This window comes from Diceros bicornis, chromosome 17 (assembly GCF_020826845.1).
Source record: "Diceros bicornis minor isolate mBicDic1 chromosome 17, mDicBic1.mat.cur, whole genome shotgun sequence".
NCBI classification, from domain to species: Eukaryota; Metazoa; Chordata; class Mammalia; order Perissodactyla; family Rhinocerotidae; genus Diceros; species Diceros bicornis.
The window spans coordinates 22,069,202-22,092,163 of record NC_080756.1 but is presented as its reverse complement, the minus strand read 5'-3'; the positions used below and the strand labels follow the sequence as shown (position 1 = coordinate 22,092,163).

Below are 22,962 nucleotides of genomic sequence, written 5' to 3'. Positions count from 1 at the left end.
AGAGTCTCACGATTCTACAGAAGGAGAAATTGAGGCTAAGCCAGAGGTAGAGCCACGTCAGATGGGAAGCAAGAGTCCACAGTGGCCTAGGAGGGCTTGGCCATGCCGAGGTCCAACTGCTGACCATAGATTCCTTATTCCCACAAGCACAGCTCCGGCCTCACCACCTGTTGCTACCTGGGATTTTTAGCAGCTGACTTCCTAAGTTAGTCCCTTTCCTTGTCCCAGTGCTCACTAGGTAGGCAGATCCAACCCCTCTGCACTTGTTAACTTATCCTGACAAACTCCTTTCCTGGCATCCAAGCCCTCCTACAACATGGCAGCACACTTCACACACATCTCTCTCTCTCTTTTTTTTTGGCTGTTCTGCCCAGTGCCTTCTAGTACTTAGTGCTCAGTAATGTTAGCTGCTCTTATTACTATTATTATTTCAGCCCTACCAGGCTGCTTGCTGCTCCCCGTCATGTCCTCATGCTTTCCCACTTCCTTACCTTGGCTCATCATGTTCCCTCCAAAAAGGAATGTCCTCCCAGTCCCTTTCTCCTCCTACTGAAATCTTTCCAATCCTCAAGGTCTATACCACCTTCTCTAGGAGCCTCTCCCCAATTCCCATAGCCAGGGAGATTCTTTCCTTCCCTTACAGGACCCCACCCCAGCACATTGTCAGTCTTTCTCTGTACATTGACCTTCATCCACCTAGTCTACTTGTCTCAACTCTCCTCCTTCTTTCCAAGAATGTTCAAGAGTGGACATCCCCTGAGCCCAGCTACTGCCTTAGTCATGGGTGCATTTCTTGTAGTGTCTTGCTAAGTGCCTTGCACAGAATTCAAGCTCCCTATGGGTTACTTATTGAATTCGGACAGATGTTCATGGTCTTCAAGGACCATTCCCAAGCTGGACACCCCCAATACACCCTTTTTCCCATGATTCCCCATGCCGACTCTGCAAGACACATGTTCTTCCACTCATGTGTGTTCTTCTCAGCCCACACTTCGAGACCGATCGCCTGCCTTCCAAATCCCTCCTCAGTGTCCACAGCATCCAGAAAAATTGCTTGGTTACTTCAGACTCTCAGCCTCTCCCCTGCTGTCTCTCTCCTTTAGCCACACACTGCCCCCTCCCAGTACCCCCAGGACTCCTGTAGTTATTTCTGGACTGAAATCAGGCCCTCGTTTGCTCATTTCTACCATGAGTATCATTCATGTATTCGTTTGTCAGCCTTCTTTTTCTTTTTGACCTAATCACTGGGTTCTGAGAGATTTGAGCAAAGAGGGTATCCCCCACTGCCTCTGTCTGTCCCCGTTTTAGCCAGCACATGGCTTTCTACACACACCAGGACTCACTGTCCCCAACGTATAGATGGAGCAAAAGACAGCATGTGAGACCTGCATCTGGGAAATTGGCCTGTGTCCCTCGCCAGCTTTACTTACCACTCCATCACCATCCCTCCCCCGATGGCAGAGGCTTAAGCCAGTTTCTAAGTCACACACCCCTTGCTGGGTATGTTAGAGAGTCTCCAGGAACTCTAAGAGACATGAGGCAGAAAAATGCAGGCTACCTCTCTCTCCTCTACCCTGGTTACCATAGGAAGTTTGTTTTTAAAGGCTCTTGAGTCCAGGCCTCTCACTGGCTGCTCAGCTAAGCTCCCAGCAGAAGACATTCGCCCCACAGGATCTGACTTGGCTCCCTCGAGTCTTCCCAGAGTCTCTGGCCAGTACAAAGCCTGAGGGCACCCCCCCTTCTGCTTCTCTTTGGGGTTCTGGGCCTACTTGACCTTCTCTTTCTCTTTCTTTCTCCTCTCCTTTCCTTTCTTAGCTACGTTTTGCTGGCTACTTACCATGTCGCAGCCCTATTCTAGCCCCTTGGCAAACATTGGATCATTTATTCTCAACAATAATCCTTGTTATGCTCATGATTAAAGTATGGCCCATAAAGGTTAAGAAGCCTGCCCAAAGTTATACAACTAGTAAGTGATGGGACCAGATGTAACAAGTGGAAAGAAGGAAGGAAGGAAGGAAGGAAGGGGAAGGGAGATAATTAGGATTTATTGAGCATCTCCTTTGTATCGTGTGCTGTTCAAGGCCCTTTCACTTATATCTCATTATTAGCCCCATTGTTTTAGCGAGCAAACTAAAGCTCAGACAGACGAAATGAAATGATTTGCCCAAGGTCACAGAGCCAGTAAGTGATTTAATCCCAAATGAGTCTGATTCAGAGCCTGTGCAGTTTTTTCTAACAGGTCAAAACAATGGAGAAGCTGCTGCCAGGTCCTCTGCTCCAGCATAGCCTGGTTACTTGAGGTCCTGATTGATCTACGTGTGACATTCTAGATGCCAAGTTTCCTGCCTCAGTGACCCCAGCCATGTCTTCTCGTCCCTGGTTCCCACCTTTCTCGGTTGCATTGCACAGGCGGGATCAGAGGAGCTATGTAAGTATTCCAGCTAGGATTGGGGGTGTGTGGGTTTAGGGGGCAGCCAGGCAGATCCTCATCTAGGCTTTCAGGATCTGAGAGAAGAGGTGATACCTCCTCCTGGGCCAGAATTGGGTCAATAAATCAGGAAATGGCTGGGACATGGCTACAAGTCCAGATGGCTCAGGTTGGGAGGCGAGATGACCGTGGGGACTGAGACAGGTGTAGAGAACGAAGCAAGTCCCTGCCCCCGTCCCCCTACCTCCCTCCAGCATCAACAAAGGTGATGTGGTTTCCCCTGTGGTCTGTTGCCCTAGACACCTGCAGTTCTGAGTGTATGTGTATATGCTATGTGCCAACAGTGCCGTGGGGGGACACAAGGAGAAGGCAGTGGGACAGGACGGGGAGGGGCAGGAAGCCAAAAACAGGATCTCCTCAACCCCAAGGCGAAGAAGGCACAATGAATGCAAAAGATGGCAGAGGTCGCCCCTCGACTGCCCCAGGTCCCCAACCGGGAACACAGGAGAGAGCTAGAAGAGAGGCATAGCGGATATCAGCCCTGGGCTGCCGCTGGGAGTCAGCGAACTTGAGTTCTAGGCCCAGTTCTGCCATTAACTTCCTGGGTCACACCTGTCTAGGTCTCAGTTTCCTGCTCTGTAAAATAGCAGTATCTTGGCTACCTACCTCACAGGGCTGGTCTGAGACCATATAAAGAATATATGCAAAAGTCTGTACCACTGTGAGCTTTACAAGGATTGTCTGGATGGTGTAAGAAATATTGCAGTTGTTTATTCTAGCCCCTGGATACACAACCCACACACACGTGCGGAGATAAAATACATTAAAGGCAAAAACAAAAACACAGTCTCTGCCCTCTTATCGATCACAGTGCATCGAGGAAACAAAACAAACACATAAAATACTTGAAAGCCTCTGGCCAAGCCAACCATTTAAAAAATCCCATTATTTGTGTGATCTTGGCCAAATCACAACCTCTCTGGGCCTCAGTTTCCTCATCTATCAAATGAAGGAGCTGGTTTAGATCATCTTGACTTATTTCTCTGAGTTGAAATCAGTTTCCTGATTCTGTTCTTCCAAGTGTAACTGAGTACATAGCAAGGGGGAAAGACCTGAGTGGGCCGGCCCTGTGGCTTAGCGGTTAAGTGCGTGCACTCCGCTGCCGGCGGCCCGGGTTCGGATCTTGGGCGCGCACTGACGCACTGCTCCTCCGGCCATGCTGAGGCCGCGTCCCACATACAGCAACTAGAAGGATGTGCAGCTACGACAGACAACTATCTACTGGGGCTTTGGGGGAAAAATAAATAAATAAAACCTTTAAAAAAAGAAAAAAAAGACCTGAGTGATCCTGGCCTGAGTGAAGTAGGAGTTTTGAGCTGGGTTTTGAAGGAGCCCAAAAGTGTAAGTCAGTGTGGGGGGAGTGGAGAGGGTTGACATTCCAGGTAGGGAGAATGGCATGTGCAAGGGTGAGGCTAGGGAGGCAAGGAAGCCAGGGGTGGCCAACAGATTAGAAGGCTGAAGAATGAGGTTGGTGAGGATTGAGGGAGCCTGGGGAGGAAGTGGGGATGGGAGGAGCAGAAGGGAGCGGTCTCTGGGGCTGAGACACAAAACTGGGGGAGGAATCTGGGTGGGAAGGCACTCTCTCAGCCCCAGAGGTGGGTACCGAAGCCCATCCGGCCAAACTCCACCCAGGAGAGAGGGAGAGAGAGGTGCCCTTGCCAAGAGGCCCCACCCACCAGGGAAGGCCCATCCCTCCCTCCCCTCCTCTCTTAGCCCCACTCCCAGCCTTGAGGTAAGCAAGGGCCCACTGAAGCCAGAGCCTTGTTAGTGAGAGAAACAAACAGACAAGGGCACATCTCTCCACAACAATTATGCCAACGGCAAAATGGTAATAATAATAGTAATGATGACGATGATGATGGAAAAAACTACCCTTCCCTCTGATAACACCCCATAGCACCAAAACCTCTTGTGATGGCCATTCCATTTACTAGAATTTTGCTCCTAAGAGCTGCAAATGATTTATAAAATGAGCTGGTCTATAGGATCCCCCAAACCTGGCATTATATCGAAATAACTTAGAAGAACCTGTGGAAAACAGATTCCTGGGCCCCATCTGAGTCTTTGGGGCAGGGGAGCAGGTAGTACCCAGCAATCTGGAGCTCCGCAGGTAATTCTAAGTTGTGGTTAGGTTTGGGACGCCCTGACCTAATCCAAACCACTCCTTTTACAGATGAAGAAACTGAGGACCAAAAGGGGAAATAACCTGTCGGAGATGACATGGTTAATCAGTGTCGGGCAGAGAACTGCCCGGCTTCTAGGTCAGTGCTCCTTCCACAGCCCGCACTGCCCAGCCCCGGAGATGCCTGCGCCAGCAGAGATTATGGTCACGGAGGCAGCCACTGGGCCATACTCTAATCATGAGCGAGAAGAAATTCGTCTGAGTTGCAAAATGCCTTTCTGCAGCCAGCTCACACTTACTCGCTCCAGTGGGCCCCTGCAGGGATGCTGTGGTCCACCCACTGGCAGGCTTGGGGGTTCGGCCTGGCTGCATGCCCCCAGCAGGACCCTGTGTGGCCCCAGTGGCTATATTGGTTGGAGGGCAGGGTCCCATCTTGTTACAAACCTTAATGGCTCCTCTTTGGAGGCCCCTACCTCTGGCCCTGGAATCTCTAGGGAAGACCTTGAGGAGGTCCTGCCCTAAGGACACTCACCTCTCTCCCCAAGAGTGTCTTTTAGGGTGGGTTTGGACTATGCTGCCCTGTGTCAGGGCAGTGGAGGCATGAAAGGAGTGAAAAGCTGATGTGAAGGCGAAATGGGGTGACCACCATTATATTCAAATATGACCACCATTATACTCTTTTTCATTTAGTAGAATATCTTATTTATTGAGCATCTACTCTGTGCCAGGTTCTTGAGCACAGAAGCAAGAGAAGCCACAGCCCCTATCATTGAGGAATTCATCATCTCCTGGAGAGCAGGATACAGCTGAAACAGAGAGTCTGGGGTGGAGAGAACCATCGGATGAGAGGCTCCACCAACCCATGCTGCAAAGGAGATGCTGGCTTCACAGTGTCAAGGAAGTTCCATGTTGGAAGGGCCCTGATGGATCATCGGGTCTCTGCAGGCTGGGGCAGGGGTCCTGCTCTGGCTTGCCCCTCTCTGTGCCTGGAACAGTGATTCTAGAAGTTTCTGCCCATGTCACATCCCTGGATCCAGCTTGGCCTGAGTGGCTAGGGACAGGAGGGCTTGGGAGGCAGAGAGACAAACGCCCCTCTTCCCCCTGGGCAGACCCTGAGGCTGGGCTCCAGGTGTCTACACTGAACCTTCAAGGAACCATTTAAAATGGGTAGAGGAATGGCTAAAGGGAGGTGGGGTTGTATTGTGATCAAAGGTGAGAACTTGGAGTCAGCCTGCTTGGGCTGGAGTTTGCTTACTCACTGGGTGATCTTAAGGGTTATCTGACCTCTTGGAGGATCACTTTCCTCATCTGCAGACTGAGGTGTGAAGTGCCTGCCATATTAGGGTCGTTGTGAGGACGGATGAGATGGGGAAGTAAAGGGCTTAGCCCAGAGCCTGCCGCACACTGGGCTCTGTTAGGGATGGAGCTGGAGGCTGACATTAGGAACGAAAGACAGCGTCCTGTCTCTTCTGTCCCTCTAAGCTTCAGTTTTCTCCTACAAACTCAGTCTCAAATGAGTACTGACCTAATTTATGCAAAAGAATCCAGATGGGTCCATAGCCCAGGCTGACCCTCCTGGGGTGGACGGGGTAGTCAGCCAGGCTCTGGCAATGGGGAAAATATGTGGCACCTTCCCCGCGCCTCCTCAGGTACTCAGAGGTTGACTCAGGATTGAGTGGAGTCTGGACCAGGCTGTAGGGAGTGCCCATACCGACAGCAGAAAGGGCCTCGCCTCCTCTCCCAGATCCTGGCACTACACATCTGGAGTGATCTGCACATCTGGCTGCATCCCTGGGGCAATGGCCACAGCTGCAGACATTCGAAGGAGGAGCGACGTAGCTCCCTCAGCCAGGGCCTACGGGGCTATAAATAACTAGCTAAGAGGACCAGGGGGACGAGGTTGACCTTTTGGGGGGCGGGAACCGCTGGTAACTTCCCCCACCCCCTTGGGTCCAGAGCCAGAGTTTTAGCAAAACAGGAAGAGGCAGCAGCAGCTGCTGGGAAAGTAGGAGTGGCTCCCCTTCCCCCACTTGCCTGGGGCCTTCGGATCCCAGCCAGGACCTGGGAGAGGTGGAGTCTTCTAGGCGGGAGGAGGAGGGGCAGACTGCTGCCCCAGCTCCCAGTGCCCTCCTATGGCTCAGCTGGGGCACAGGCAAAGGAGAATGAGACAGGGGCGCAGTCCAGTGGGCTGTGTCCGCCACTCTGGCCCCCTCCTATTCTCTTTCTGTTCCCCTATCAGTGGGACATCAGGAAAGAGAGGCAATAGAAATGGAGCATAAAATATGCCTGCGACCCAGGCAGTGTGTCTAGAGGCTCAGAATGTCCTTTTTCTCTCATCCCTTCTAGCCTCCAGGTGGGCTGAGCATAAGCCCAAACTGGTGGGAGACAGGCCTCCAGACAGAAGGAAGCATGCCCATGGGCTTCTGGAGAGGGGTCCAGGGCCTGGCCCAATGGAATGATGGAGAACTTCTCCGTGAACTGTTGAGGTGAGGAGATCGAAAGCTCTGGGGTGGCCCTGGGTGACTGATTTACTGGAATAACAGGGCATCCACAGGAACAGCTCAGGAGAGCCAAGCCCCTGCCCAGAGGGCTCCATGAACTCCAGGCTTATAGAGTTATCCAGGAAACGTTGCGTTGCTTTGCTTTGCCTTTCCTGGGGGACACCTGCCACTGAGAGTCTGTCCTTCAGTGTCTGACTGGTTGGTGACATCCGGCTGAAGCTTTGGCTGGCCCACATCTCCAGTGGGGTCTGCATCTGTATCTGTTATGACCTGTCACTGCCTCTCAGCCTGGAGCCCCGTGTTTTGCCAGCTGGGAGGGACTAGACCAGCACCATCCAATAGAAACGGAACGTGAGCCACATATGTAACTTTAAATTTTCTAAAAAAAAGTAAAAACAATAGGAGAAATTAATTTTAATAGTATATTTATTTCACCTAATATATGTAAAATATTATTTCAGCATGTAATCAAAACAAAAAATTGTTAAGGAGATATTTTACATCGTTTTTTCATACTAAGTGTTTGAAATCCCGTGTGTATTTCACACTTGTAGCAAGTGTCAGTTCTGACTAGCCATGTTTCCAGGGCTGGATAGCACGTGTGGTTAGTGGCCACCGTACTGAACAGCACAGGGTTAGACAACTTGTAGCTTAACCTCCTCAGCCCTTCTAGTCCCTTGCTGGGGAAAAGGCTCAAGACGTAGAGGAGGAGGCCAGTGAGGTCAACGTGAAGGGCTAATTTGCTCTAGGAGGACGGCCACTCACTTCGACTTCCAAGCATCTACCTCTAGACCTGGAACCTGTCCTAGTATATAGGCAAGCAGGGAAACTGAGTCGCAGAGCAGCGTCTCCCTAGATAACTGTCCTTCTCCTCCTCTTCCCAGCCCTCCTCCTTTAAGCTAAAGGTTGGTAGAATCTCATTCCCCCTTCAGGTGTGCTAGCCTCTACCCTCTTCCTTCCCCTTCCAAATCCAACGTCAAACCCAAAGGTATTCAAACAGCAGAGCTAGGGAATATGGGAAGAGAAGCAGTTTGGAGGGGAATATAGAGTCAAGCTATGGATGTATGGAGTTGAGGTGCTTGTGGGACAATTGGGGATGCTGAGTGGACAGTTGCTACCTAGAGCTAGAAGGGGAGGGAAGGACAATAAAGATCGGGATCATCAGTGAGAGCTGGAGTTGTAGGTGGTTGTGGATGAGACCACCAGAGCAGAGGAGAAGAGAGGAGAGAAGGGAAGGGAACCGGGAAGATGGCTACATACCTAAACTGGAGAGAACAAAGATTTCAGGAGTAGAGGAGTGGCAGCAGGTGAAGGCTGAGAGGGAACAGTCAGAGATTTAAATGAAGCAAGGGGAAGTGCCATGTCAGAATCCAAAGTGGGAGAGAATGTCACAAAGGAGAGATTTGCATTCGATTGTAATCCACTACGATTTAAAATCATTCTGATAGGGAGAGCTCGCACCAGTTGACAAGAAACACTAAAACGGTGGTAGGCTAAAGTTCAAAGCACAGAAACGACTCTTCAGGGAAAGAGGAAACACAGCTAGTAAGCAAAGGCAGGAGAATGTTCAACTTGACTGTCATCAAAGTGATGCCAATTATAACAAGACGAAGGTAGGCACCGTTTTCAAATGTTAGTGAGAGTGCAGTGAAATATACATGCTGTTGGTGGAGGTGTGACCTCTTTTGAAATCAATTTACCGGTATATAGTAAGAGCTATAAAATGTTTTTACCTTTTGGCTCAATAACCCCATCCAGTGTACCCTAAACTAGATTTCAACAGCCAAAATTCAGGGAGGAGGGAGTGGAATATGTGCATAATTATGTTTACCACCACACTCTTTATAATATGGAAAATTAGAAACAATTTGAACACCTACAATTGGAAAATTGTGAGTAAATTATATTTCCACTTAATAGAAAATTATGAAGCTGTTAAAAAGATGTTTATGAATGCAACATAGCATCACAGGAGAATATAGATTTGTGCATGCCCTGTGATGGCAGTTGTATTTAAAAAAAAGCCTAAGATAAGCATAGAGAAAAAGATCGAGAGGAAATATGGGCACGAGGTAATGGCTGTGTAGGGTGGTAGCAGTGTATACGTTTTTCTAGTCATTTAATAATTGTCAGCATTGGGAAGAGCTGTGAAGAGGGGGGATGAAGGTTGACCAGAAGCCTAGACTGGGCTATAAGGAGGCCCTGACAACCTTATGGAGGTCACGAATTCATTCATCTAGCAGGTATATTTACTGGGCTCTGTCCATGTGCCAGGCACTGTCACTGTGGGTGTGAGCTGAGCGCTTTTCTGATGGAAAAAGCCCAGATTCCCTGTCTGGGTTCCAGGGTGGTCTGTCCACTGAAAGCTCCCGGAGGTCCACTGGCTCCTGTGCCAGTGCTGAGGGCAAGACCTTGTCCTGGGTCTGGAGGGACAGTCCCCAGAGGACAGGACCAAGGAAAGTCTAGAGCAGGCCCTGAGGAAAGGGAGCAATGTGTGTGGGTAGCAGTGGCCCCATTAAGGTTAGGGGAGGGTTGGGGGGATCGCCAAGGAGCTTAGGAGATGTGAGGCTGCTCTGCTCTGGGGGAGGGGTTGGCGGGCTGTGGTCGGCCACCTGCCGTTTCACATCACCCTGAAGGTGACATGAGATGTGAGTGGGCCATCACCTCTACCGCCCCCCACAGGAACTCTACCTGGGCCCCCACCTACGGGCACCATCCGGCCTGGGCAGCCTCCCACTCCTCCCCCCTCAGCTGTCTTCCTACAACGACACACTGGGGCCTTGAAATAACACATCTTTATTTACGCCATCATTTCCACATAATTTGCCTATGATTCATTTGTTGTCAAGAAGCATTAAAACCTCCAGCCCCAGCTCCCAGGCACCCACCAGTCCCTGCCCACTCCCTCCTGTGTCCACCACTCCTCTTCTCACCATCCTGCCCAGCTCTCACCCCTTTCTCCGCTTCCAGAACCCCTGGCATCCTCCAGTCTCAGCACTTTTTCCTCCACGAGGGCCCCCACCCCTAGCTCCTCCCTATTTGGCCTTTGTTGGGGGGTGGGAGGCTGCAAATGTCCCAGATCAAATGGCCCAGATGCATCCATCCACCTCCCCAACCCAGACCCTGGCCTGAGGGAGGCCTTGTTGGGAAGGCCTCTAGCCTTAGGACTCAGATGACCTCACTCAAGCAGGAAGCCTTGGAAAAGGGAAGAAGCTTCTTTCTGCCTAGAAGCAGGAAGCTGTGGAACCCCCAGCCCCAGAGGCAGCCCCTTCTGTGAGCCCCCCACCCCCTCACTTCCTCAGGCTGGATTTTCCTCATACCTCAAGGCTGGTCCCTGGGTCCCACCCCCTCACTCTGTTTCCTGCAGGGCACAGGGGTATAGAGTTTCCATGTGTGTGAGTGTGTGTGTATGTGAGTGTGTGCACACGTGCGTGTATGTATGTGTGTGTTGGGGGGTAGGAAGATTTGTCTTCTCACACCCTCATTACCCAGTAAGGCTTTAAGGCTTGGGGGCCCCACCTCAGCCCTCCCCAGGGGAATCAGGTGAGTCAGGGAGCTACAAGGTGGGGGAGGCAGGAGAGGAAGAGGGCAGGGGGCGAGGAGGGGGCTGCTGGAAGCGGGTGGGGTGAGGGGAGCTGTGGTTGGTTATCTGATGTGAGGAGCCAGGTGTACAGCTTCGGGGCTCTGGGGGTGGGGAAAGAGCACCCTGAGAGAGAGGCAGAAACTGCAGAAGCGGCTGGAGACACAGAGAGACAGAACAGCACTGAATCAAGAGGAAGACCGGGGAGATTTCGAGATCTCTCCCATCAGAGACTGGCTTTCCTCCTCGTGCTCTGGAGGCAGCCTGAGGGTGGGGGGCAGTGTCCCCCTGGCTGCCCCCATCCTTGGTCTCCAGCCCCCAGCCCCTGGGGCACGTGCCCCCCATCTCCCCAGCTCTCAGGGAAGCAGCAGCTCCCCTCAACCCTCTCTGGCAAGGTGGGGGTGGCCAGGGCATGTGTGGAGTGGGGCCGAGGGTCCAGCCTTATCCCTGAATCAGAGCAGTTGGAGACAGTTGAGGGTCTATAATCTCGGTCGGGGTTGGCGGGTGGAGGAGGCTTTGCAGGAGGAGATAATGGGGCTGAGCAGAGCCCTGGCCTGCAACAGGGTGCCCTGGGGCCAGGCGCCCCTCAACCAGCTCTCCTCCACCAGCTTCTCCTGCCTCAATGGCTCCACTGGAGACAGAAGCTGCCCTGTAGCACATGGAGCTGGGGAGGGAGCAGGGCTGTGAGCACACTGGAGGGCCAGCTTGATCCTTCACAAGAGGGGTCCACCTGTGCGTGTCAACTTCCACCTCCTCCAACCCTAACATGGGATGTGTGTATGTTGGGGGACGATGCTCCTCATAAGGAAGAGGATATGGGTTAGAGGAGAGGATCCCCAGATGGTGATGAAAATTACAATAATAAAGGCTAATGGTTATCAAGCCCTTACTACATGCCAGGCACAATTCTAAACACCGTAAACTAACTCCTTTAGTCCTCACAACACCTATGAAGTCAGCACCATTATTATCTTCACTCTACAGAAAGCAACAGAACAAGGGTAGATTGCCAGCAGTCTCACAGCTGGTTCAAGTCCTGCTCCCTCGATGCTGTGTCTGCTGTTGGTACCTGCCACCCTAGACGAGGTCCTGCCATGCACCATGCTACAAGCCTTCCTTCGTGTTATCTTCATAAAAACTCTATGTCCCCATTCATCGATGAGGAAACAAGGTCCAGAGAGCTCAAGTCATTTCCCCCAAGTTACACAGCTTGTAAGAGACACTATCAAGATTCAGGATGACCTGATTTTAAAGTCCACACTCTTATTTACTACCTTGACTGCTTCCCTCAAGCCAGGAGTGGTGTGGAGACTGGGTGGGAGAGCCCCTGTGCCCCACCTGCCTTTGTGGCCCTCAGAGCCTAGCAGCGGGCTGGCCTGTGGTGGGAGGAGCTGTGGTAAGCCTTTGCTCAAAGAATGAACTAACAGCCAAGCGAACCAAAGCTGAACGGTCATCTTCCAAGGCCACTGATATCCTGCCCACCAACAAGGTTCCCTCCCCTCCCATCCACGCCTCTACCACCTCAAGGCCTTCCTGTAAACACGGCAGGAGGCAGGGAGCCCCTTGGGGTGGGGTCCCTATCAGAGAGGAAGTGGGGCTGGCTTCTCTCCCATCCCCTTTATCACCTCTCCCCATCCCCGCTTTATCACCCAGGGCTGCTCCACCATCCCCTCCCTGACACTCAGCTCCCCTGGGCTCCAGGGTGGGAGAGGGGAAGAAATTTAAATCAGTGGAACTGGGGTGGGGGGCTGGGGGCAGCAGAGCAAACAGAAGGGACAGCAGGAAGGGGTTTCCCTGGCCCTCGGAACCTGGTATTCACAGTCCTCCGTGCCCAGGCTGGGCTGGCCTTGGTGGCTGAGCTTTTTCTGATGGGCTGCTTGACCTACCCCGCCGTCCCGGTAGGCAAATGGAGAAACAGGAGCCAGGCGCAGACACAGCTGGGGCCCCTGCCCTCGCCTGGCCCTAGTCCCACACCAGCTCCACAGATGTTCACAGGTGTCCGTAGGATTTTTAAGTAGATGGGGTTGGGTCAGAGTGGCACAGGCCTTTTCAGATGCCCTGTAGGATTTTGGGTACAAGTGAAGAGCGCAGTGGGGAGGCCCCATTGAGGTAAATAAGGGCTGCCAGTCTGGGCTAGGTGTGCCTTCTCCACTCCCCACCAAGGTATGGAGGCCGAAGGAGAGTCCTGCCCACTGCCCGACGCCTTTCTCCTCTCAGCAACCAGTATCCAGGAGACTATGTCTTTCTTCCCTGAGTCCAGCTCAGACAGAACTTGCAAAACAATCCAGCTTGGAATTTGATACTTGATCCACCTCTTCCTGCATTCTCTATATCAGATATCCCTGGATCCCTGATCCTTGGCTCAGATCTGGTCTAATTCTATAAAATCTGTTCAGACTTGGCGAGAGACTATCAGGTCCTGAGGAGAGAGGGGTTGTGGAAGCATTGACAAGCTCCCCAAATTCCTGCAGATGCCTGGGTCTTTCCAACTCCTCTCTTCTCCTGTGACTCAATCTCTCATTACCCACCCCCTTCCCTGGCTCCCGAGGAGGTCTTGAACAACTGAACGCAAGGGTTTCTGGTCAGTGAGCTAATGTCCACCCACAGGAGGGCATCGTCTTAGCTCTGTCTCAGCCAACCCAGTACGTGGTCTGCAGACCCAAGTTTTGGAAGATGCAAGGCCGGGAGGGATGGTCAGAAGATTGGATGACAAAATGAGGATTCAAAAGATTTGGGCAGGCTAAGATGTGGGAGAAATCAGATCAGATAAATATGAATGGGCATAAATGCTAAGATCTACATTTGGTCCACATAACAAACTGTCCACATACAGAATGAGGGCCATGTGGTAGATGACTTAGGGAGAGGTCGTTAGCACGTGGGTTCTGAAGCCACAGGGACTTAACTTCTCAGTTTCCAAAGTTCAAGGGAAGGTGTTCAAATTTGCATAAGTCTGTTTGCATTTCATTTTCTAGCAGGGACCCAAGCAGAACTTTTTTAACTTGACATCTATTGTGAAGATCAGATCTTCTAGATGCTGACAGAGGTGGGTAGCACATGGCCCCGTATTCATTCATTCCTCAGTTATTCGGCTATATTTATGGAATCTCTCCTTTGTTCCAGTTTGGTAGGGAGCCCCAAAGGCAAAACAGAAATTTAAAACACACTACAATGCACTCTTCATTCTACAATAGAGTGGGTGCACAATTCTACCCAGAAGGGGCAAGTAGGGAGCAAGCATGGAGAAGTTCACAGAAATATTTGTACAAGACCTGAAGCTGAGCTGGAAACTAAAGGAGCTGAAGGAGCTTGCCCAGTTGAAAAAAAGAGCAGCAAGGGACGGACGTAACAGGCCAGGGAAACAACACGTGGAAAGGTACTGTATGAGTCTCACAGTGTAGTCTGGGGACACTTGTGGGTCCCTAAGCCCCAGCTGGAGGCTCTGCATGGTCAGAACTACTTTCATAATAATAGTAAGACATTATTTCTCTTTTTTACTCTCATTCTCTCACTTGTGTACAGAGGAGTTTTCCAGAGGTTCCGTGACGTGTGATATCCTAACAGATGGGATGCAGAACCAGATTTGAGAATCTAGTTGCCTTCTATTCAGCCAGACATTAAAGAGACTTGCAAAACTGTAAAACAATACCCTTTTGTCACTAAATTTGTTTTGCTTTGGAAAAAGGTTATTTTTAATGAAAACTGTTATGCTAACTTATAGCAGATTCATTATTGTTATTTAAAAAAATTTCATAAATATTTTTTAAATTTCTCAACTTAAATGTCTAACGTGGTAAATATTGATGGCTATAACCCACACAAACAAAAGCTCTTTGGGGGGCCTTAATTTTAATAGCGTAAAGGGGTCTTAAGACCAAATGTTTGAGAACTGCTGGTGTGGAGGCTGGCCACCGAGGCACGCGGGCAGAGAGCTGCAAGTGGTTGGATGTGGCAGTGGCTTGAGTTGCAACGGCTGGACAGTGACACGTGACCCTTGAGAGGCAGGCCGGCCGGATCACTGGGGGCTTTGTAGGTCGCCAAAGGAGCAGGAGTCCAGGAAACGCTGGAGTGGACGAGTGAGAAACGATGACACAACAAAACATAGAGCAAACCTGATTCTCAAAGCTCATGTTGATTCCCCTTTCTCTGGGCATAACCCTTCCTCCCAGAGAAGACCGACATTCATTTTGGGTCTGTAATATGTGTGCAGTGAAGTCGAGATGGCGGTGGTCACCGTGGGGAGTGAAGCTGGCAAAGAAAGACCACAATTGAAAGAAGCTGGCGACAGTATTAACTCGAGTGCCAGGTGTTTCAGATTTCAGTGCCCACCTTCCTATCTCCCACACTTGGCTCTCCAGCGGGCTCTTTCAGTTGAGGCCGGTTTGGCTTATTAAGTTGCACACCTGCCCCCTGGTGGCAAGATGGCACAATGACGCCTTCCCGCAGCTCAGGTAGATACTCATGGAGCAGGATCTCAGAGCTCCGGAGGCTGAGATCCAGAGGAGGGGCCAAAGACATCCATCTGGGGCCAGTCCAGAGATCCCAGCAAAAACCAGTGGTCAGTGGATGGGAGCAATGTCAACTCCAGATGAAAACTTATTGGACCCTCCCTCCACTGTGCAACCTAATAAGGATGCTAGCCAACATTTATGAGTCATGAGTTATGCCCAGGTACTTCCATAAGTGCTTAATGCAGATTATATCACATCACAAACCTAGAAGTGGGTACTATTATTGTTCACATTGTATAGATGAAGATTCTGAGCTTCAAAAACATTAAGTAACTTGCCCAAGGTCACACAGGTAGCAAGTGGCAAAGCCAGGAGAGGGACCCAGCAGTTTCTGCCACTAAGTGTTCCACTTTGTGGCTTCTGTCTGGGCTGCTGGGTGATGGTCTGTTTGTAGGTCTGTCTTCTCCCACTGGACTCTGCCTTTCTTGGGGGCAGTGACTATCTTATTCATGGCTCTGTCCCCAGCACTGAGATCAGGGCTGTGTCTGTGCTTGGAAACATTGGAAGGACTGCACCGCCAGGCTGGACCTCAGAGGGAACCTGAGGCCAGCATGGAAGGTGCTCAGAGGCCCTGGCCACATGAGCTCAGCCTCCGGGGGCCCTTGGTTAAAGGTGAGTGTTAGATTCTCCCCTGGCTATGACTCCAGAGATGGCCTGGAAAGCCAGAGAGCAGGTCCCTTATCTGTCCTGCTTGGTCGCTGGCACGAGGAAAGATAAACACCATCAGGTGTCTGCAGTAGCAGGGACTCAGGGCCTGGCTGGATCTCAGCCGCCTTCACAAAGCTAGGAGGAGATGGGAAGAGACAGAGCCAGAGCAGGTACTGGCTCAAATCTGTCCCAGGAGGGCAGTAGCACCACCTAGTGGTGAAGCTCAGGATGATTTAGGGAAAAACCACCAGATAGTCCAGAGCTTGGGAGAGGCTGGAAACACCCTCCTCTGGAGGGAGCTCCAGGGACTGTGCTATCTCCCTCCATCCCTAGAGCCAAAGAGAAGCCTTGGAAGCCTTCCAGCCCCTCCCCAAGGCAGAGCAGTCTACTCTGAAAGGACCACCTGGTTGTACAAAATGTGATGAACCCCCCCACCCCCAACCACTGCCCCAGTCCTACTGGCCCTTGGCTGAAAAGAGCCCCCTAGCTTAAGGTCATGCCAAGGTCACACTCTCTTCCTGGGAACAGCCTACATCCAATGACTAGCTGATGCAGCAATATAAAAGCCAGCTCCCTCCCTTCAACTTGGGGCCATCTGAAGGGCCATCCCAGTTTTAGAATTCCCTTTAAGGGTTGGTCAAGGCCTCTGTTGAGACTGCATTGCAGCCCAACTGCTCCCTCTACCTGATCCAACCTCCTTCCCTGCCAGCAGAGCTGGTGACCTGGAGACCTCTCCCCAGTAAACCGGTGGCACTTCAATCTACATTTCAGAGTCGGCTTCCCCGGAACCCGACTTGCAATCCATCTCGTATATTGCATATGACAGAGATTCAGAGCAGCTGTCTGGAGCAGTGACGGCCCCCTCTAAATCCATTCCCCTGCCCGCCAGCCACTGCTCCACATCCTGCTGTGCTTCCTGGTCACTTGGAGCACAGACTCCTCTGTGAGCCTCACAGCCTTCTTGCCTACAATGAGTAGTAGGCACCGATAGCACGTTGGCATGATGAGGCATCGCCTTGGCTATGCTAGGAGTGCCAGATGCCACTCATCACCTTGTCCCCTGCAGGGCCATGGGACAGACAGACACCACACTGCATAGACAGCCTCCAAGGGCTTCAAGGAGCCCCAGCAGAAGCTAGAGACACTGACCTGAAGGCTCTGGCCACTCTGGACAGCCCTGTTCGCTTGCCCCCGGGGCTGAAGGAATCAATATTTCCCGGAACACCACTGACCTATTTATGCCACGTGAAGCTCTGAACCTACACCCCATGGCCTGTGAGATGTTTTACCTTTATGTCCCTTTGGCGGAGCCGACCAGTTCACAGCAGTCCGGGTGCAGCATTGCTTGATGTAAAGGGAGGATATTCCCTGATCGGAAATGTCAAATAATTTAGTGGCTTTCTGCCCAACAGATCAACAGAAGTACATCATCTGCAGTTGGTACCAGCTAAGAACGCACTGCGTAGACAAGCATTGTCCAATAGATCTTTCTGCGATGATGGAAATATTCTGAATCTGCACTGTCCATTCCCGTAGCCCTGGGGCTGTTGAGCACTGGAAATGTGGCTAGTGCAACCAAAGAGCTAAATGTTTACTTTTAATGAATTTTGATTTAAATACTCACATGTGGCTACCTTATTGAACAGCACAGGTGTAGAACCAGAGTTTAGAATCTGAAAACTTAAAATCACTTTATCCTAACCAGAAGGTCTTTCTGGGGTGCATTCCTCTCAGTTTACCCAGAAAAGTTTATTGTAACACACAGCCTTGGAGATTCTGTGTTCCTCTAGATCATTCATAAGATGCTAAGATTCTCCTAACAGTTTCCAAGAACTTCATCTTCACATGTCTCCAGCCAGAGGCATGCCCATCTATGCACTGTTGGTTTCCTTACTCTAAGCCCATTCATTTTTCATGACAAAATAGCCCTCAGGCTCTATCTCAAATTCTCCTACTCCCGTCCCATCCCACAGTGATACATTTTAGCCTTTGGTTTGAAATCTTTCAGATACCTCTGAAAAATTAAAGTAAATCTCACACAGGTTCCTAGGCCCACTTTTCCTAAATAAATACATTGGTTGGGCATAATTCTCATTTACAGATCACAATGCTGTGTCTCTGGTTGTTTACTTTGCCTGCTGTGTTTAGCGATGCTGCCCTTTATCATAAACCTCACTTCCTCGGGAAACGGAGGGGAGTGCATTAGCTCTCTGGGTCCCTTGGGAGTCCTGTTTATACATAGGTATCATTTTTAGTTCTCCAAGTCACTAGCACAGCATTTCAAATATAAGACACATATAACAGTTGCCTGGGCTTCATTCTTGAGCTTGTCAGGTAAGAGCCACCCTTGATGGGACATAACACATGTGACTGAATACTTCCTGAGAGTTGAGCACTGTTTGATCCAGCACCTCCAATTTCCCCATCTCAGGGCCTCCTTCAGGAACAGGAACCTCCCTTACGTCCTCCTTAGTAGAGAGCTGGCAGGACTGTCTCTCATGTGTCAGGCCCCTCAACTCAGTGGGAGGCAGCATAGCGCAGCAGTCAATTAGCGGCTTCTGGAACCAGCTGCCAAGGGTTCAGATCCCACCTCTGTCACTTACCACCAGCGTAGCTTTGGGCAAGTTATCCCAAATGGGGATCAAATGGGGGTTATCAAATGGGGGTAGTAGCAGTCCATCTCCCCTCGGGTCCTTATAAGGATAAAGCAAGTTGGTTTGCATAAAGCGTTTATTTACAGCAGGACTTGCCACAAACTAAGCGCTGTGCAAGTATAAGCCATTCTTATAACCATAAGCAAAGCTTTCTGCACTGGTTTTTTGGGCAAATTTCTGGCAAATTTTTTTCCTCTTTGGAAACCACTTAGGAGGCACTCTGTACAGCCCTCTGCTGCTGCTTTAGTCCCAGCTTTCCAGCCTTCTCTGTGGGCCTCACTCGGATTCTCCGACTTGCTTCCAGTCAGCCAGCAGGATTTTCCTATGTCCTGGAATCTGGTTTGCTTGGCATTTCGGTGCACATTTTCCCAGGTTTCCAATAATATACTTTAAGAGTTTTAGATTTGTAAATGTCTACCTTCACATTCTCTCATTCTAGAATGGAACAGATGACAAGGTTTTCTCCCAATTCAGCCCTGTGAAGTCTCATTTTTCCTCTTCTCTTCCCTCCCAGCTCCGCGACTTCCCTGGGGAGTGGGCTGGGTTGTTGTGGACCCCAGGGCAGAGTGACTGGTGTTCTCTGTGTGTCCCGAGGAGGAGGCAGCACCAGAGGGAGAGCTGGGAAGGTGGAGACATTACAAAGACAAATGCACTTTATTGATAAGGCAACAGCATGACACAGGGCTGAGGCAGAGACCCCATCCGACCAGGGCCACGTTGGGGGTGGGGGTCCGATTCACATTGAGATGAGGCTGAGGTGTCCCTCCTCCTCCTGATGCATCAGCGGGGTGAGAATCCAGGGAAGGAAGGCGGGGTCCCGGATCTACACTGGTTCTGTCTAAAATCCAGAGCTTCCGCCAAGGGACCAGGTCAGGCCCCTGGGGAATGGGAAATGGGGTCGGAGCTCAAGTGTGGTCTAGTGAACCGCACGCTGAATCCAAGTCCAAAGTCTGGGTCCGGTCGTGGCGTCACTTCTAACTAGTTCTATGGGCTTGAGTGTGTCACGCCCTCCTCTCAGGGTCAGTTTTCTTTAACAAGGGGGTTGAACTAGTTTAGCGATTTTTCAAGCCTTTTCTCCCACTGAATAGCAAGCTGGACCAACATATTCTGCAGCTAAAATCAAATAACAAAGGTCTGTCCCTAATTTATAAAATAACAACAACAATAATGAATGTATAGAATTTTCACCATGTAAGTTTTTCCCTTCCTAAATATCTCTTCACCAGTGGTCCCTACCACCCACTATATACGAACGTAGTACAAAATGGAGTCTGATTCTGGAAATAACTCATGCTCAATAAACGTAAGATTCAGCCATAAGGATGGTATTCTGCACTAAGGACCATGGCTGTCAGGTGTTTCTCCACCTGAAGAAACACTGGGCCAGGTGGGCTTTGCAGTGCTACGTCGGATTGCTCTGGGGGTTTCCAGGGAACAGCAGACGCAGGTGGAGGGGGCATCCTACGGACATTAACTCCCTCCTGTGGAGACATCAAATGCAATGTGTTCCCCAAACTCAAGCAACAATCTGAAAGACCTCTATGCCTCCTGAAAGAACCCCCTCTGTGCTGGTCCCACACACCTACGACTCACTCACTCACCAAGGATCCCCACCCCCAAGTAAACAGACGAGAGTTCCCACCTCCTGGACTGGTCTGAGTTCGCAGTTATGGACCCTCCACCCCTGCCCTGCCCCACAGGCCCCTTCTGACTTTGGGGTGGTAGAGTGAGAATAAGAAGGGAACCAGCCCCACATGGCTCCACCCCTAGATGCTCTCTCTGACTAGACACCAGAGGCCAATCTCCTCCCTCCACCCACACTGTGAGGGGCTGGGGCACTAGCTCCTGCTTCTCCCTGGGGACCAGCAGTCTTGGAACCACATCTGGGTGGACAGGGGGAGCATGACTTGGCTGTTGGGTCTGGAAGTTCTTCTCCTCCCTCCCACCCTGCCAGGTGGAGAAGACGTGGCCCCTGCTGGTAAGCAAAGCAGGCACTGCTTCTCCACACTGTGGGGTGCTTGGGATAGTGGGCCGATCTCTGGATTACCCTTGGCCATCCCAGGGCGAGGCCACACCAGTGACTGCGGCCGCCGGGCGAGGCTCTGGAGCCTGCGGCAGGTCCTCTCTCTCCGGGGTGGGAGATAAGGAGCTGGCAGGGTGAGAATGAGGATGGTGCCTGTTGCTTCACTGCAACCTGGACGCAACTCAGTCCTGCCACATGGGTGGTCGGAAGGAGAGCTCCCACTTCAATCAACCCTTTAGATCCAGGCAGAGGAGCCCTGGGCTTGGTGATAGGGACAGCTATGGCCACCACCCACTACTCTTCTGTGAGGCTTAGCTTGTCTGTCCCCCACCACCTGGGCCCTGCTTTCTTCCCTCCTTGGGCCTCTCAGCAGGTGGGTTCTGGGCCAGTGGCCCCAGGCATGGGGAGAAAGCCCACCTTACCATAGCTACTTCCAAGGAGAATGCTACTATGGCAATGGGATAAAGTGGGCACTGAGGGGTTAGGCAAGTGCCTTTTGGCCAATAGAGGTGGGTGAGGGGGAGTTGTGACCTTAGTCATCTTGTTTTTGTCCATCCTTGGCAGTGAGTGTCCTAGACAGGCCTGGGATGGGGAAGCAGAAGGAGAAGGCCCCATTGTGGCAAGCTGCCCTGGGACAGAACAGCACAGAGTGGTGGCAGGATGAGGTGGGGGTGGGGTGGGGTTGTGGCCAGTTATTTTTCATGGGTGGGGATGGGGGGAGATCCTCCCCAGGCTCTGGACAGGTGGGCCTGGAGCAGGGGGAGGTCTGGGTTTCTCTGTCCCTGAGGAATGGGTGTGTTTCTCCTGCTTGCCTGTTCCCTCGGCACCAGCCAGCAGCCACTTCTAGAGTGATGGGGGCATCCCCAGGCGAGGCCCTGCCTTCAGCCTCTGCCCTCTTCCCCTTGCCCCCACTTGAGCTTCTTGGTCAAATAAACAGCCACTCTTCATGACTGAGGTCTTAAGGGACTGGGGGCAGCCTGTGGCCTGCAGGAAAGGGGGACCTGGTGTTAGGGTGGGCAGGAGAGAGGATGGGCCAGGCGAGGAGGGGAGGATGGAGAGGAGGGACTGAACTCCAGAGGGGGCAGGAAGGCCTGCTGGGCAGCAGCCAGCCCCAGGCCCCAGCTCATGGCCCCGGAGGAGCAGCCCCACCCAGGCGCCACCACAGGCTGCCCTGGTCAGGAGATTTCGTTGCCAAACACCTCGAGCACGAGGGGCGTGAGCTTCATGCTGCTCTCAGGCTGGAAGGAAAGGCAGCGGTACTGCTTGGAGTGCTCCTCGTTGAGGCTGCGCAGGTCGGCCAGCTTCTGGATCATCTTGGCGTAGAGCTGGTGGCTGCCCGGGGGTGGGTGGCGGCAGCGGATGTAGGTCTGCAGTGTGTTGGACAGGCGGTCCTGGATGGCCTCAATCAGCGCAGGGTCCTGCACCCCAGGACGGTCTGTGGGCACAGGGAGGTGGGCGAAGGAGGCACAGGAGCTCTGAGCTGGGTCCCTTACTGTTCAATCTCCCCATCACCCTTGGCCCACACACAGACACCCAACCTCAGCATCCTCCTATATGACTGCTGACCTATAACATCACAGTCCTCCCTAAAGCTCCTCAACGACTTCCCATTGCATTTAGGATCAAGCCCCATGTCCATTTGTGGGTCCACCTTACCTCTCTCCCTCTGTCTCTGTGCTCCATCTTTCCAGGAATATCCTGATGCGCCATGCTCTCTAGTCTCCACGCTTCTCATTTGTGTTCCCTCTGCCTGGAACTCAGCTCTTTTATCTTTGCCTGACTTACTGATCCTTCAGGTAACAGCTTAAAAGACCTTCCTCAAGATGGCCATTCCTGATGAGCCCCTACTTCCTTGTCCAAGACTACAATCAGGTTCCCTCCTTCTATTATACCCTGCTAAAGTATCATGTACTTCTATAACTCCCTCCACATTAGGAATTAGTTGTTAAATAGTATTTGTTTAAGGTCTCCTCCTACACGTCACGGGAGAGAAGTCTGTGTCCTGTTTGCTGCTGAATCCCTATGCCTAACACAGTGCCTGGTACCCAGTAGGTGCTCAATAAATCCTTGCTGAGCGTATGAATGAATGAATAAGGAATGCCGGCTGGGCAAAGGGAGGGAAGCCCATGTTCATTCCTTAGGCCCCCAGCCCAGGATAGCATCCTTGGTCAGAGGCCACTTCCTTGTTCCCTGAACACAGGCCAAGCTGAGGCAGGGCTGCCCCCTTTGGGCCTCAGCACTAGTACAAGATCCTCAGGACCACAATAACCTCCTCCTTAGCCTCCCTCTCTCTTCCCACCCCAAACAGGCAGAAGAGCTCAAAGGTTACAGCACACTGCCTCCAAAATCTGTCAGGGGAACTGTCTATGCAGAACAATCCACAGGCCCCAGGGTTTTGTACCCTGCCCCCAGAGGACCTCAGGAAAGTTTAGTCC

The 22,962-nt window shown here is 51.6% G+C and overlaps 2 protein-coding genes across 2 annotated transcripts in view; both read right to left on the bottom strand.

Annotated features, from left to right (window-relative positions):
• Nucleotides 1–22,962, bottom strand: part of HDAC7 (histone deacetylase 7) — a 160,875-nt gene that overhangs the window by 37,740 nt on the left and 100,173 nt on the right. The window lies entirely within an intron of this gene.
• VDR (vitamin D receptor) overlaps nt 18,518–22,962 on the bottom strand; it is a 55,024-nt gene continuing 50,579 nt past the window's right edge. Inside the window, exon 10 of the mRNA XM_058558419.1 lies at nt 18,518–21,962. Coding sequence (XP_058414402.1) covers nt 21,703–21,962 — 260 coding nt within the window. The 3' untranslated portion in view covers nt 18,518–21,702. The remainder of the gene's footprint in view (nt 21,963–22,962) is intronic.